Source organism: Saccopteryx bilineata, chromosome 4, assembly GCF_036850765.1.
Source record: "Saccopteryx bilineata isolate mSacBil1 chromosome 4, mSacBil1_pri_phased_curated, whole genome shotgun sequence".
Lineage (NCBI taxonomy): Eukaryota > Metazoa > Chordata > Mammalia > Chiroptera > Emballonuridae > Saccopteryx > Saccopteryx bilineata.
Window position 1 is genome coordinate 63,747,889 of NC_089493.1, and position 16,551 is coordinate 63,764,439.

At 37.0% G+C, this 16,551-nt stretch overlaps 1 protein-coding gene across 3 annotated transcripts in view; it reads left to right on the plus strand.

Annotated features, from left to right (window-relative positions):
• MNS1 (meiosis specific nuclear structural 1) overlaps positions 1-16,551 on the plus strand; it is a 98,573-nt gene that overhangs the window by 76,059 nt on the left and 5,963 nt on the right. For all 3 annotated transcript variants that reach the window (XM_066273868.1, XM_066273869.1, XM_066273870.1), the window contains exons 3-5: positions 5,180-5,307; positions 11,584-11,686; positions 15,999-16,228. In XM_066273868.1, the coding sequence (XP_066129965.1) occupies positions 5,180-5,307; positions 11,584-11,686; positions 15,999-16,228 (461 nt within the window). The remainder of the gene's footprint in view (positions 1-5,179; positions 5,308-11,583; positions 11,687-15,998; positions 16,229-16,551) is intronic.

Consider the following 16,551-nt stretch of genomic DNA (forward strand, 5'->3'; position numbering starts at 1 on the left):
AACCCAGGACTCCTGCACGCCAGGCTGATGCTCTACCACTGAGCCAACCGGCCAGGGCCAAAAATTTTTTTTTAATGTTGAAATAATTACAGATTCTTGTGAAGTTGCAAAGATAGTACAGAGAGGTCCACTGTATCCATGGCTGGTTTCCCTTAGTGGTTATGTCTATATAACTGTAGTATATCAAACCCTGGAAAATGAAATTGGTACAATATGCTTCTGTGTCATTTTATCACATGTATGTGTTTCTGCTACAATCTCATTCAGGATGCAAAGCTGTTTCACCATCGCAAAGACCTCATTTATGCTACCCCTTAATAGTCACGTGCTCCTTTCAGTCCCCACTCTGACTGGCAACCAGTAATTTGTTCTCCATCTATATAATTTTGTCATTTCAAGAATGTTATATAACTGTAATCATGTTTGTGATTCCATACATATGTCTGTCATCTTTTGCGTAGGCCGTTTTTCACTCAACATAATGCTCTTGAGATTCATCCATGTTGTTAGATGTATCAATAGTTGATTCCTTTCTATTATCATTTCATAGTACATAGTACGGATATACTGGTTGATTTCTTTTTAAGTTTGCATATTATAAAATCCATTCTTTTTGATGTATAGTGGATGGACTTTGACAAATGCATAGATTTGTTTCCACCGTCACAATGTCATACAAAATTCCACTGCACAAGAAGTGTGACGCTGCTGCTTTGTAGTCAGTTGCTCACTCCCTCATCCCTGGGAAAACAATGACTTTTGTCACCTTTTCATAGTATCATATAAATGAAATGATATAATATGTAACCATTTGGGTTTGACATTTTTATTTAGCAAAACAAATTTAAGACTCCATGTTAAGATATGATCTTAATTTCTTATGAATTCATGACCTAACTGAGAAATGAGAAATTTAAATAAGCATAATATTAAATGGAGATCTTAAGGAAAAGTGAAATTTGAGAGAGAATATTTTAATAGTAAGAGTGTGTGTGTGTGATGTGTGTGTGTGATGTGTGTGTGTGGAGAGAGATGTGGTAAAGGTGGGGAGTAAAATATAATTCCATTTAGAAAGACAAAGAAAGGGGGAAATTCTCTAATGTAACAATAGCAGTCATGGAATAAGATTGGGATAGTTGAGTGGCAGTGAGCGACTGTGTGTAGTATAGATGAGTGACAAGGAACAAAATTTTCAGAACCTATTTCCTTCTGCTTTGTGAAAACAAGTCAGGAAAATCCATTTTCTGGGGAGATGAGTGGGTTGGTTATTTTAGATTTCTTGTGTTTATTGGGGTTAAGCAACAGTGAAATATCTAATTGTAATGGATAAAAATGTTTGTAGATAAGTAATAAAAATAAAACAAATGGAAAAAAAAAAAAAAAAAAAAAGACTCCATGTTATTGCGTGAGTTATTCCTTTTAATTGCTGAGTGGTAGAGTAGTATTCCATTGTGTAGCTATACCATATTTTATCCATTCACAGGTTGAAGGAAATCTGAGTTTTTCCAAATCTGAGATTTTGGCAATAAGAATAAAGCTGCTATCAGCATTTGATTACAAACGTTTGTGTGAACATAAGTTTTTTTTTTTCTATTGAATAGAAATCAGGGAATAGGATGGTTGGATCATATGATACGTATATATTTCATTTTATAAGAGATTGCCAAACTGTTTTCCAAAGTTGCTGCCCTGTTTTCACATTTTCCCAAGTAATATGTAAGAATTCTAGTTGCTTTGTGGTGTTTTTTGTTAATTGAAACTTTCTATTGGGATAATAGTAGATGCATATGCAGTTGTAAGAAATAATACAGAGAGATCCTATATTCCTTGTACCAAAAATTTCCCAATGGTACATCTTACAGAACTACAGTACGATCATAAACAACATATCAGCAATACCATCCATCAGTCGTGTTCAGATTTCCCCAGTTTTACTTGTATGCATGCGTGTGCATGTGTATTTAGTTTTGTGCAGTTTATCATGTGTGTATATTTGTATATCCAGCAGCACAGTCAAGATATAGGAGTTCCACAACCACAAGGATCCCTCATTTTGTCCTTTTATAAGCAAACCATCTCTTTGTTCTCTACCTCTACCTTATCCCTAACTCTGGCAACCACTAATATGTTCTCCATTGCTATAATTTGTCATTTCAAGAATGTTATATATACAACTCAACAATAAAAAGAAAAATAATGGGCAAAGGATTTCATAGCCATTTCTCCAGAGACTATATACAAATGAGTAAGCACAAAAAAGGATGTTCAACATCATTAGTCATTAGGGAAATGCAAATTGAAACTACATGAGATATCACTTCAGACCCTCATGATTGTAATTTGTAAAAGAAATAAGTGTTGGCAAAGATCTAGTGAACTTGGAACCCTTGTACATTGCTAGCAGAAATCTAAAATAGTGTAGTGACCATGGAAAACAGTTGGATAGTTTCTCAAAAAGTTAAATATAGTTACTATATTACCCAGCAATCCTACTTTAGGTATATACTCAAGATAGTTGGAATCATGTCCACATAGAAACTTCTATATTAATGTTCATAGCTATATTATTCATGATGACCAACAAGTGGAAACAATCCAAATGCCCATGAGTTGATAAACAAAATTTTTTATATCTACAAAATGGAATATTACAGTACAGCCACCAAAAGGAATGAATTAATATTGAAAATCATTATGCTAAATGAGACAAGCCAAATACAAAAAGACTACGTATTGTATGGCTTCACTAAATGAAATACCTGAATAGGCAAATCCCTATTAGTGGTTGCCGGAGGCTGAGGGGGTGTGAGGACACTGGTGAGTGACTGCTAACAGTTATGGGTTTTAGGGGGCGGGATGATGAAAACGTTCTGAAACATGGAAACTGTGGCCACACCAAAACCTGTACATAAATTTTATAGCATCTTTATTCATAACTGCCAAACTTGGAAGCAACCAAGATGTCTTTCAGTAGGTGAATGGATAAGTAATTCAGACAATAGAATATTATTCAGTGCTAAAAAGAAATGAGATAACAATCCATGAAAAGGTATGGTGGAACTTTAAGTGTATTTTACTAAGTGAAAGAAGGCAGTCTGAAAAGACTACATACTGTATGGTTTCAACTATCTGACATTCTGGAAAAGGCAAAACTATGGAGACAATAAAAAGAACCACTGGTTGTGAGAAATCTCAGGGGAAAGATCAATAGGCAGAGCACAGGAACTGAAGGGCAGTGAAACTACTTTGTAGGACACTGTAATGGTGAGTACGTGTCATTATACATTTGTCAAAACCCACAGAATGGTCAACGCCAGAGTGAGCCCTAACATAAACTGTGGACTTCGGATGACGATGACGTGGCAGTGCAGGCTGACTGTACAAGTGTACCACCTTGGAGCAGGATGTTGATAGCAGGGAGGCGGTGCATGTGGAAGCAGAGGGTACATAGGAACTGTTCTTTCTGCTCAGTTTTGCTATGAAAGCAAACCTCTATGAAAGGTTTTTTTTAAAGGTTCTAGAACTAGATAGTGGTGATGGTTGCACGATATTGTGACTATACTAAGGGACCACTGAGTTGTAAATTGGGAAAGGTGGATTTTATGCTATGTGAATATCTCAATTTTAAAATAAAGAACATGTTCCAAGAATATTATATAAATGGAATCAAACAGTATGTAACCCTTTTGGACTGGATTTTTTTCACTCAGCCTAATTCCTGAAGATCCGTCCAGGTTGTTGCTTGTGTCCATACTTCCTGAGTAGTATCCTATGGTGTGGACGTGCCACAGTTTATTTGACCATTCACCTGTTGAGACATATCTGGTATTTCCAGTATTGGCTCTTTTAAATAAATTTGTTGTAAACACTTGAGTAGTGGTCTTCAAATAAACATGTTTTCATTCCTCTGGGATAAATGCTTAAGAGTACAATTGTTGACTAGTATGGTTAATTGCATGCATGTTAGTTTTATAACAAACTATCAAACTTTTTTATAGTGGCTATATCATAATACATCCCCACCCAACAATGTGTGAATAATGGAATTTCTCACCAGCATTTAGTTTTGCCACTCTTTTTTATTTTAGCCATTCTAATAGGTATGTAGTGATACATCATTGTAGCTTTAACTTGCATTTCCTGGTGGCTAATGCTGTTGAACACATATTCATGTGCTATTCTTCCCTTAATACAGAACTTAATTAAGCTTCTACCATTTTACAGGAAAATACAAAAGAGACAAGTTAAATACAATAAGTTAAATTCAGAATGTGGAACATTCTCTTGGAGATAGGTCCTAATTTCTAAAACAAATCAATGGCTTGGAACGAAAAAGTGTGTCTATGGGGGTGACTGTTGCAGAAAGAAGGAGACTTAAAAGAGATAATAACCAGATACAATATGTGGGCCTTGCTTGAATTTTGATCTGAACAACAACAAAAAAGGCATCTTTGAGACAATTGGGGAAATGTGAATATGGACAAGATGTTAGACCTTACTAAGGAATTACTGTTAACTTATTTAGACATGTTAATGGCATAGTTGTTATATAGGAAGAAATTCTTATTAAGTAGAGATCGATATTCTATTACATGGTAATGGCATATATAGGATCTTTTTTAAGTTACTCTAGAAAAAAAGAAAACGGTGGGGAGTAAAGGTAGAGCAAAACGGTTAGCAAAATAGTGATAATCACTGCAGAGGAACGATGGCTACCTGGGAGTGTTTTTAAAATATTTTTCTTACTATTAGTGATGTTTGAAATTTCCCACAATAAAATATTTGGAAAAATAAAATTAAAAAAAATTTTTTAAAAAGCCTGACCTGTGGTGGTGCAGTGGATAAAGTGTTGACCTGGAAATGCTGAGGTCACTGGTTTGAAACCCTGGGCTTGCCTGGTCAAGGCACATACAGGAGTTGATGCTTCTAGCTCCTCCTCCCTTCTCTCTCTCTCCCTCTCTGTCTCTCTCTCTCTCTCCTCTCTAAAAATGAATAAATAAAATTAAAAACAATTTTGGAAAGTTATTTAAATAATAGTTTGTATTTTAAAATAAAACATAAATAGGTGATTGTTATGCTGAAGGCACTTGCAGGTTTCTGTTATAAGCAAGTAAATTCAACCTTAGTGAAAAAACTGATTCTAGATGGCAAATAACTAGTTATGTATTTTTTTATTCAGGCAGAAGAAAACAAAAGATTGAGGGAACTCCAGCTTGAACAAGAAGAAAAATTGGCTATGGAACTGGCAAAACTGAAACACGAAAGTCTAAAGGATGAAAAGATAAGGCAGCAAGTAAGAGAAAACAGGTATCTTGGTTTCTTTAAATTTCATTTATTTAGTTTTTATCTTTAAGCTTTTATGTAATGCGTAGTACCTGAGAGTGAAATTTCTTCCTTTACATTATTGTGCTTAGTTAATATTTTGCCTGGAAATACTTACTGCTTTATAAGAAATTGTATTCCTAGAAGTAGTGTTGATACTTAAAGTGAAAAATAGTAAGTCAATCCCATTTGCTCTTTTCTTTAAACATAATTTTTAAAGTGATCTCTTATAAAAGACTCATGGAATCTTATTCTTAAGAGAAATCTTAGGTGATGCCTCATTTAATTTTTACTCCTCTGTAAACTTCCTACAGTATTCTGGACAGTGGCTGGTCAGCTGTGGTCAGCACCTCTAGTGATTTTGATAGGAGCTTTCTCTTTCATTCAGCCCTAACTTTGAATAATCTTTTTTCCACTGCTGTATCAAAATTAATTTCCCTATAACTTTCATGCACTTGTCTCAGTTTTGCTCTCTGATGGGGAAAATATTTAATTCTTCTTTAGGATATCCTTTCATATTTATGAGTCCACTAAATGTTTTCTTCTGTAAGTTAACATCCTCATTTCTTTAGTTGCTCACCATCCAGGTTCTCTTCTGAAGATCTAATTTAGATTGGTCTTCCTTAACAAAATATTGTCCTCACAATTTCTACTCTTTTTCCTTTTTTTTTAAATGCATGAGAGAGAAAGAGAGAGACAGACAGACAGAGGAAGGGAGAGAGATAAGAAGCATCAGTTTTTTGTTGGGGCACTTGAGTTGCTCATTGATTGCTTCTCAAATGTGTCTTAACTGGGAGGCTCGAGCCAGTGACCTTGGGCTTTAAGCCAGCGATCTTTGGGCTCAGGCCAGTGACCATGGGGTCATGTCTATGATCTCACACTCAAGCCAGCAACCCCACACTCAAGCTGGTGAGCCTATGCTCAATCTGGATGAGCCTACACTCAAGCTGTGACCTTGGGGGTTTCGAATCTGGATCAACACTCTGTACATTGTGCCACCACCTGGTCAGGTGCCCCCACAATTTCTTTATCTAATCACACTTCCTATTGCTTACTACCCCCAAATAGTGGGACTATTAACCACATTGTTCTAGAATGTCTCTTAATATTGCCTAAGATTTATTTTTTTACAGGCAGCCATGCTACCCTTTTAATGAAAACTCAGGGCTAAAAGCCTATCTTGTACTTACATTGTGAATATACACATTGGAAAATTACTTTGAAAATTGTTGCATTTCATTTTAACTAAGCAGGGTTTCTACAGAATATGCTAGGACCCATAGATGAGCTTCAGGGGTTTTGAGCTTTGTTAAATTATATCTTAATTTATGTTTGGCAAATAAATCCAAGTGTATTTTTGTAAGTCTACAACTTTTAAATTCTCTAGGGGATTATAATTCTTAAAAGAGATTTAGCCTGACTAGGTGGTGGCGCAGTGGATAGAGCGTCGGACTGGGATGCGGAAGGACCCAGGTTCGAGACCCTGAGGTTGCCAGCTTGAGCGCAGGCTCTTCTGGCTTGAGCAAAAAAGCTCACCAGCTTGGACCCAAGGTCACTGGCTCGGGCAAGGGGTTACTTGGTCTGCTGAAGGCCCGCAGTCAAGGCAAATATGAGAAAGCAGTCAGTGAACAACTAAGGTGACACAACGAAAAACTGATGATTGATGCTTCTCATCTCTCTCTGTTCCTGTTTGTCTGTTCCTGTCTATCCCTCTCTCTGACTCTCTCTCTGTCCCTGTAAAAAAAAAAAAAAAAGAGATTTAGAATTACTGCTAATATAATCATATTGTTCTAGTCTCAAACTATTTTTTTGGACCTTGATTCTGCAATCATTGTTAGCTACCACTCATAGTTTTATATTATTTAAGAAGTCTTTGTCTAATTCACTGACACAAGACTTAAATCGAGGAGCTTTCCACGCCTAGCGGTTATAGACTGAGTGACCCAGATAAGCGCTCCCTCTGAGAAGAGACTATCTGGAGAAAGTACAGTGTGTCCATAAAGTCATGGTGCACTTTTGACCGGTCACAGGAAAGCAACAAAAGACAATAGAAATGTGAAATCTGCACCAAATAAAAGGAAAACCCTCCCAGTTTCTGTAGGATGGTGTGGCAGCATGTGTGCATGCGCAGATGATAACGTAACATCGTGTATATAGAGGAGCAGCCCACGGCCATGCCAGTCAAGATGTGGACAGTACAGAGGAAAGTTCAGTGTGTTCAGTGGCTCGCTAAATTCGAATCCATGACCAAAGTGCAACATGAATATCAGCGTGTTTATAACGAAGCGCCACCACATAGGAATAACATTACTCGGTGGGATAAGCAGTTGAAGGAAACCGGCAGTTTGGTGGAGAAACCCCGTTCTGGTAGGCCACCAGTCAGTGACGAGTCTGTAGAGGCTCTATGGGATAGCTCCCTAAGGAGCCCTAAAAAAATCTGGGCGTGAGCCCACATCGAACTGCACTGAATAGATATGAAACTGGGAGAGTTTTCCTTTTATTTGGTGCAGATTTCACATTTCTATCGTCTTTTGTTGCTTTCCTGTGACCGGTCAAAAGTGCACCATGACTTTACGGACACACTGTATAAAAGTAAGATCTGGGAGAGCAGGGAAACCAGATTGGTGAGCCTGGAGTTTATAATCTGCTGATTCCAAAAATATGGGTGAGAGTTATATGAAGCAGAACTTGGTCCATAAGCATTTGGCCAGGTCTTTGATGTTTCTATAAGCTACGTGCTTCAGATTTGTGTACTTTAGTGCATGTTTTACTTCAATAATATAGAATTTAATTAGATTTTATTAGATTGAAACAGATGAAGAGAGAAAGTATTAGCAGGTTGGCGGAAAATATCCAGAATAAAGCACAGCGAAACAAAAGGATAGAAAAAGATACTGGAGAAATTAGAGATATGGTGGAAAGTTCTAACATACGTAATTTTAGCCCTGGTAGGAGACATGAAAGAGGATGATGCAAAGCAATATATGAAGAGGTACTGGACAAGAATTTCCAAAAACGACAAAGGACATAAAGCCACAGGTTAACGTGCCTTAAGTAATGAAAACACCCATACTCCTCAGAGTCAAACTTTTGAAATCCAACTGTAGAGACAATCATAAAAATAACAGAAGTAGCCACACAGAAAAAAAGACTATTACCTTTAAAGGGCCAACAATAAAAAGTATGAGTGAATTTTTAGTAGCAACAGTGGAAACTAGAAGGCAGTGGAATTAAAGGGCTGAACGGAAATAATAGCCCATCTAAAATTCTATTACTTGCGAAAATTTTCTTCAAATTGAAGGCAAAAGTAATTCAGTTAAGCACTCATTCAAATAGAGGATGCTACCTCTCGGCAATGCAAAATTCTAAGAATATCATATTTGTGCTTAAGCCTTGGAAAAATTTTGAATGGCAGGCAGAAATGCACCATTTTTATGATGAGTATGTTCATCTTTAAATTGGTACATATAAGGATACGTTACTCTGATATTTAAAATGTATCCAAAGTAACTCAATGTCACCTATACTAAGATTAGACTGTTTACATTTAAAACAAATTTTTAAAGCTCAGGGTAAATTTCTAAAAATAATTTAAATTTATTTTAAAAATAAGTTCAGACTTTTGTTACTGAATTTTGAACACGACTTATTTTTTATCCAAGTAAATATTTAAAGGACAATTTTATCACTGCTTTTAAGTGGAGTTCAGAAACTCATTACCCATTTTTAGAAATCCTATATACATATAGTACAAAGTAATTCATTAATTATATAGTTGTATAATAATGATACAACTTATAATTACATAATTAGCAACTGTACATGTTACATAGTAAAATGGGTTTATGAAAGCAAAAACAGTATCTCATATAATTTGTATTTAACTGCAGCAAAAACAATATCTCCTATATAATTTGTATTTAAATGCAGCAAAAACAAACTCAAAGAGACAGAAATAGTATCCTTTATTGAAACATTTAACCTGTTCCTTGCTGATGCCAATACTATTATATTCCAGACTGATAATCAAGATATTATTAAAATTAAGTATGTGATATGGATGAAAAATAACATTTTTCAGAAAAAAAAAGACTCCATCACCAATAACCCTGCATTGAAGGAAATACTAGCGAAGTTCTTCAGGTAGAAGAATGGAAATGATCCCAATATTAATGTCAGAACTTTTGGAAGGTAAATGTGTAGTAAATCTAGGTGACATTTACTTTTTCTTGAGGTAGGCATGTATTGCTATGAATTTCTTTATTAGAACTGCTTTGGCTGTGTTGCATAGATTTTTGGGACATTGTGTTTTCATTTGTCTCAAGGTATCTTGACTTCTTCCTTGATTTTGTTAACCCATTCGTTGGTTAGTAGCATGATACTTAGCCTCCATGTGTTTGTTTTTTTCATTTTTTTTCCTTGTAATTTCTAGTTTTATATCATTGTGACTGGAGAATGCAGCAAAACAAACTCAAAGAGACAGTATTCTTAAATTTATTGAGATTTGTTTTGTGGTCTAGCCTTCAGTATGGTCAAGTTCAGCCATTGCTTGTGACCAGGTTGGGGCCCTCTGGTAGGAGCTACACAGTAATCTGTGGTTAGTTGTTGCTTATGCTGGGGTCGTGAGAGGCTATGCTGTGACCCGAGCCTGGCTGCCCCTGTTCAAACTGGGACACCGTGGTGGGCGCTAGGATGTGAGCTGAGGCCAGCTGCCCCTGGCCAGGTTGTGGCTGTTTCATTGAATCTGTGTTCCAAGTCAAGACTGGCCATCACTTATGCCAGGCTTGGGGCCATGTGACAGGGAGTCAACCGTGCAAGTTGACAGTGATCACTGCTTGTGCTTGGTTTGGAGCTGATTAGCAAGAGTTTTTGGGCACACCAAGGTTAGCTGTTACTTTTGGGAGGTTTGAGAGATTTAAGAAAGTCCACAGCGTGAGCAGAGGCAAGCAGTTTGTGTGGAAAAGCCATTGGAAGAGGTTCAGGTTGGGCATGCAAATTAGGCAAGGCAAGTTTCAGGGAATCAGCAGGGTGGGGCCAGCAGTGCTAGCTCAGTTAAAGGCGAGTTCAGAGCTGCACCCACCTGCGCCAGCTGCCTGGGTGAGAGGAGCGTTCAACAAAGAATCAGTGGCGCCTGCCAGCGCTTTTGTGCCTGGAAAGAGCTGCCCTGACCCCTTCCCCTCCATCTTTGCCTTGAAGTTAGGTTAGTTCCTCCCCGTTTGTCCTTGGTGCTTTTCGAGCTGCTGCCCGGGTTGGAGCCCTGAGCGTGTGAATTGCCCATGCGTGAGCTCCTCAAGCAGAACTCCTCCAGTACTGCTGTCTCACTGACGCAGTGCCCGCTGGTTTTCACAGCCAGCTGTTCTGGGGACTCCTCTTCCCAGCACTAGTGTCCCAGGCTGGGACCCCTTGCTCCTCAGGGGAACTCTGCAGCTGAAATACGCCTACAATTCTTAATCAGCACACTGTGTGTGTGGGACTTGCCCTTTCCACCGCTCCTACCGGTCTTGACACAGCTTCTTTCTATCCTTAGTTATAGGAATTGTATTCAGCTAGTCTTCTGATGGTTCTCAATTATGGCTGTTCTGTAATTCAGTTGTAATTTTGGTGTGGTCATGGGAGGGGGTGAGCACAGTATTTACCTGACCGGAAGTCTCCTAGGACAATCTTTAAGAAGACCAAAATTAGAGACATCTCCAGGATCTGAGTACTCATTTTAAAGGTACAGTAATTAAGATGGTGTGGTTTTAGCACAGGATAAACAAATGGATCAATAGATTAGAATAGAGCAGCTCTTCTCAACCAGAAAACTTAAGCCATAATGACCTAAGGCATCCATTTTATATCAATATAATGAATTAACTTACCTCCTACAAATCTAAAATAATACCTGCTATATACTCTTTGAGAAAAGTAAAAATACAAAATAACTTTTTCTTTTTTAAGCTTAATTCTCTTCTGGAATCCCAGTTGAAGGATGGGATAGAAAACCCCAAAACAGATCCATGCATGTATGCACGCTTACTTTATGACAAAATTAATACTGCAAAGCGTTCAGAAGACGGTTGTTTTGTCTAGAAATTGAATTACATGTCCCGTTTCATGTGCATTTCGATTTTTCTTTGGATGAAAGGAGAGTTTTTCAAAATATTTAAATAATAATATAAATATGTTTTACACATTTAGAAAAAACCTTTTATATTTCAGATATAGATTATTTTTATAGTAATGGTCATTAAACTTAAATCTTTTTTTCTTTTTAAACAGCATTGAGCTCAGAGAATTGGAGAAGAAATTAAAAGCAGCTTACTTGAATAAAGAAAGGGCAGCTCAGATCGCTGAAAAGGATGCCATTAAATATGAACAAATGGTAATCATGTTTCTGCTCATTGTTTTTTGTATTTTTAGGTTCATTTAAAAAAAACAAAAATAGACCAATTTTTTGAAAATTGTTACATATATAAAGAATTTACAATGCTAGATTTCTCAAATACTTCTATACTTTTCAGACCCTTAAGGCAGAGGATATCATGTATTATTTAATACTGAGCTTTGTTTAATATTTGAGTCTTTCAGGGACACAAAGGGTTAGGTTGCTGCTCAGAATGAATGGCTATATTCAGGAACTCCCAGCCTTCTTTATATTTTCTAACCGACTGTTCTTGGACAAACTAATACAGTATAAGTTGTTAGCATGATTAGTATAATTTAAACCCTTTGCCTAGTACGAACGTTCATGTACGTCCTCGTGCCTCCTGACGATCCAGAGTACAATCGTACATGTGTAAGGCAACATTAAAAAAAGGCCAATGTATGTTCTTCTTGTTTCCATAAATTGGTTATCAAACAAACATGATTTTTTGAAAAAAAAAAAACTCACTCCCAGGGGTCAGGGAGCATGAAAAAACCCCACTACTCAAAGGGTTAATGTTATTAATTTTTCATTTTTTAATGTTCTAAGAAATAGAAAATTTAAAAACTCTAGGTAAACTTTTTTGCTTTGTAAATAGCAACCTCTTCTTATCGCGTTTCCCTCTATTTTATCCCCTTTTTTAACCCCTGACATACTGCCAAGTGTAGGGCAAGACTTACTCTTGAGCAAAGGAGTTTCAGACACATTCACCAGTCAACACTTAAAAGCAGGCAAATGCATCATCATTTGAGCTCTCATTGTCACAAAGAAAGGCTAGACACAGATAAAAGGTCTGATTCCACATTACACAGCTTTTCCATTCTCCCTTTGTCGCATTGCTGTTATGCTGCAGAGCATTTTGGTGGCTGGGTTCCTTCTCCCTAGATCCCTCTCAAAAGATGTTATATGGCTATCAAAGAGAAAGAGATAGAGGTGTGTAAATGTTCTGGCTTTTGAAGTTGCACTGAATATATTTTAGGTTAAAAAGAAAAATCGTTGCAGAAAAATCAAGTTGAAAAAGAAAACATACACAGACCATTTTTATTTTAAAAAACTGTACATATATGTATGGGGCTATAAACATGTATACATACAAATGTGTTGTATATAACAATATACACATACACACACAGCCAGAGAGGTCATATTAAAATATTTAACTAATACAGTGCAAAACAGGCATCAAGTAAGAACAAATGCTGACCATAGTGATGTACGAGTGTGTATGTATTTTTTTTTTTTAACAGAGACAGAGAGTCAGAGAGAGGGATAGATAGGGACAGACAGACAGGAATGGAGAGAGATGAGAAGCATCAATCATTAGTTTTTCGTTGCGACATCTTAGTTGTTCATTGATTGCTTTCTAATATGTGCCTTGACCGTGGGCCTTCAGCAGACCAAGTGACCCCTTGCTCGAGCCAGCGACCTTGGGTCCAAGCTGGTGAGCTTTGTTCAAACCAGATGAGCCCTCACTCAAAGCTGGCGACCTCGAATCTGGGTCTTCTGCATCCCAGTCTGATGCTCTATCCACTGCGCCACCGCCTGGTCAGGCTGAGTGTGTATGTATTAACATAGGAAAAATCTGCCCTGGCTAGGTAGTTCAGTTAGTTGGGAGCATTGTCCTGAAACACCAAGGTTCTGGGTTTGATCTCTAATTAAGGCACATACAAGATCAACCAATGAATGTGTACATAAGTGGAACAACAAATCGATACTTCTCTCTCTCCCTTCCATTCTCTCCAAAACCAATAAATAAAAATAAAATATCTAGAAGGTTATATAGTATGCTGTTAACAGTGATGGGTATGGGAAGGTGAGGAAACTTTATGTTATCTTAAGCTACACTGTTCTATTCTACCCCTTTAAAAATAAAGTAGAATATAAACAATATACTATTTGTCTAGTAGTTGGCAGTTTTAATTATCCTAATAATTGAGGTTATTCAAGGCCATTGTAGACATTTTACTCTGATACATGAAACAATTGCTGTTTTCTAAATAAAATTGATCCACAAAAGTTAAAGTCAAATACTCCTAGAACTGATTAGGTTTCAGGATATCTGGGTGTTAGTTTTGGTTTAGTCTTTCTAAGCCGTAGTTTTCTTACCTATGAAATGAAAACACTCTTTATAAATGATAATCTGTAATACATGTTTTTGTCATTTTATATTTTTTTCTAAAGAACCTGGTATTAAATGTGCTAAGAAAACAGAAGCAAAGAATTTTGTTAAGTCTTATTAACAGTGTATACATGTTAAAGGTATCAGATCAGGAATGGCATTTAGCATTCATATTTTGAGCTGGTTCTTTTAAATTTTATGGTGCTGACAGTTCTAGCATCTAACCATGTAGGATGTGATCATAATAGTAAAGGGCATTTTTTTAAATTGCCCCAATATATATTTAAAACTTATTTTGTTAAGTGAATTCAAAATGCTTGAAACCAATAAGGCGTTTAACCCATTCAAGAAGCAATACTGTAACTCAGAAGGAATGGTCTTCTTTTTTTTTTAAATAACAGTTGAAATTTTTTTAATGTTTTTTTTTAATAGTTGGATTTTTTTAATGTATTTGTTTTTTAGATTTATTCATTTTAGAGAGAGGAGACAGAGAGAGAGAAAGGGGGAGGAGCAGAAAGCATCAACTTCCATATGTGCCTTGACCAGGCAAGCCTGGGGTTTTGGACCGGTGACCTCAGCATTCCAGGTCGACGCTTTAACCATTGTGCCACCACAGGTCAGGCAAGAAGGAATGGTCTTGAATGAGTGAAGTAAAGGCTGCAGAAAACAGACATAGTAATTTTGAAATTACAAAGGGCCTTTTCATAAATGAGAAAAAGGAAACTTAAAAAGTCAGTGGCAAGAAAGTTTATGGCCTGATTAGGTGGTGGTGCAGTGGATATAGTGTCCACCTGAGATGCTGAGGACACAGGTGTGAAACCCCAAGGTCACCAGCTAGAGCTTGGGATCATAGATAAGACTCCATGGTCACTGGCTTGAGCCCAAGGTTGCTGGCTTGAGCAAGGGGTCACTTGGTCTGCTGTAGCCCCCAGGTCAAGGCACATATGAGAAGAATTCAGTGAACAACTAAGGTGCCAGAACTGTGAGTTAATGCTTCTCATCTCTTTCCCTTCCTATCTCTTTCTCTGGCTCGCCACAAAAAATAAAAAAATAAAAAAATTTTACACTGAGAAGAACTTGAGTTGCTCAGAGCTATTAAAAGCAGACATATATGAAAAAGATAGTACAGGCAGGCATTGCTCATCTTAATGCACTTCAGTTCCTCGTGCTCCACAGGTGCTGTCTTTTATACAAAGTGAAGGAAGCAAAAGTATTATAACTTGCTTTCTGGCTGTACTCACTTCTATGGCAGTTGTCTGAATTGATCCTGCAATATCTCTGAGGTGTGCCTATACCATCCTTACACTAAACAGCAGCTGATACATGTCAACATAAGAAATGTCCAGATCTGTAGAGAATTTTTATAAGAGTTTATTTGAGCCAAACTGATGACATATGCTGGGGAACAAGACCTCCAATGCTCCAGAGAATAAGTTTTGCAGCTTCTTTTATGCATTTGAAATTAACAAGTGAACGTAGTAAGATGACATGGAGGTGGGAGGTAGCAAGGTGGGGACTGGATTATAGGGTAGTCAACAAGATTGTGTGCTCTGTTGATGTGTTATGATGTGTTCTGCTGATGTATTATGTGTGTATGCTGGTGTGTTAACCTAAATGCATAGAAACAATGGGAAGGGCTTAAGGCAAAGATACACCTTTTACTAAAAAGTGATATGCCTGGGCATGACTACCCACTATGATCTGCCCAGTTAGGAATCTAGGATTAGATCACCCTGTGAGGTTACTCTCCATAGAACCCCTTCTTTCATCCACATCCACAATAGAGCTAAAAATTGTGAAAATTGCTACCATTAAGTAGAAGAAAAAATGAAAAAGATGACTACTGCAGTTAACATCGGTAAGTTATAAATAGAGACTTCTAATTTTACTATTATTCAAATGTTATTAATTATCCTCATTATGTATTTTCCTGAAAGAGCTACTTGAAGGAACGGGAAAGCATCTTTAGTGTTTGACTCATCATTCAAATGCTTCGAGTAACGGTGACTTACCTTTGCTTTTTACCCACATAGAGGAATATATGTATTTTATGTAATAGGCTTTGTAATATTCAATTATATCTGCTTAAAATATCCTGTCACTCTGTGCTCCGATTTGAAAATGGAAAGATGAATTTTGTGTTAATAACAGAAACGTGATGCTGAAATAGTCAAAACCATGAAGGAAGAGCACGAGAGAGTCCTAAAGGAAGAGAGTGCTGCAGAAGACAGGCGGGGTAAGATGAAGGCACAGTACTACCTCGACTTAGAGAAACAACTTGAAGAACAAGAAAAGAAAAAGCAAGAAACTTATGAGCAATTGCTGAAAGAGAAACTCATGATTGATGAAATTGTTAGGAAGATCTATGAAGAAGATCAATTGTAAGTTAATACCAACTTTGTTACACGTCTACACTTTCCATTAGTCTCAGGGTTGTTCTGAAGAGGGAAACACGTAAGCAGTGCCTAACAATCCTCATTAATGTTATCACAGAAACAGACCAACTGCTTGTCTGTTAGCATGCTAATTATCTGGTAATTAATAAATGTTTATTAAGTGACAATGACTAAACCTTTGCTTTTCTTAAATATGCCATATCATATGTCAGAAGACTAGTTTTCTGATGACTTTCCTTGGTAGACAGCTGAAGTATGGAGTGCTTGTGAGGGAGAAGAAAACAGGTTGTAGACTTTTGAAATGAGAT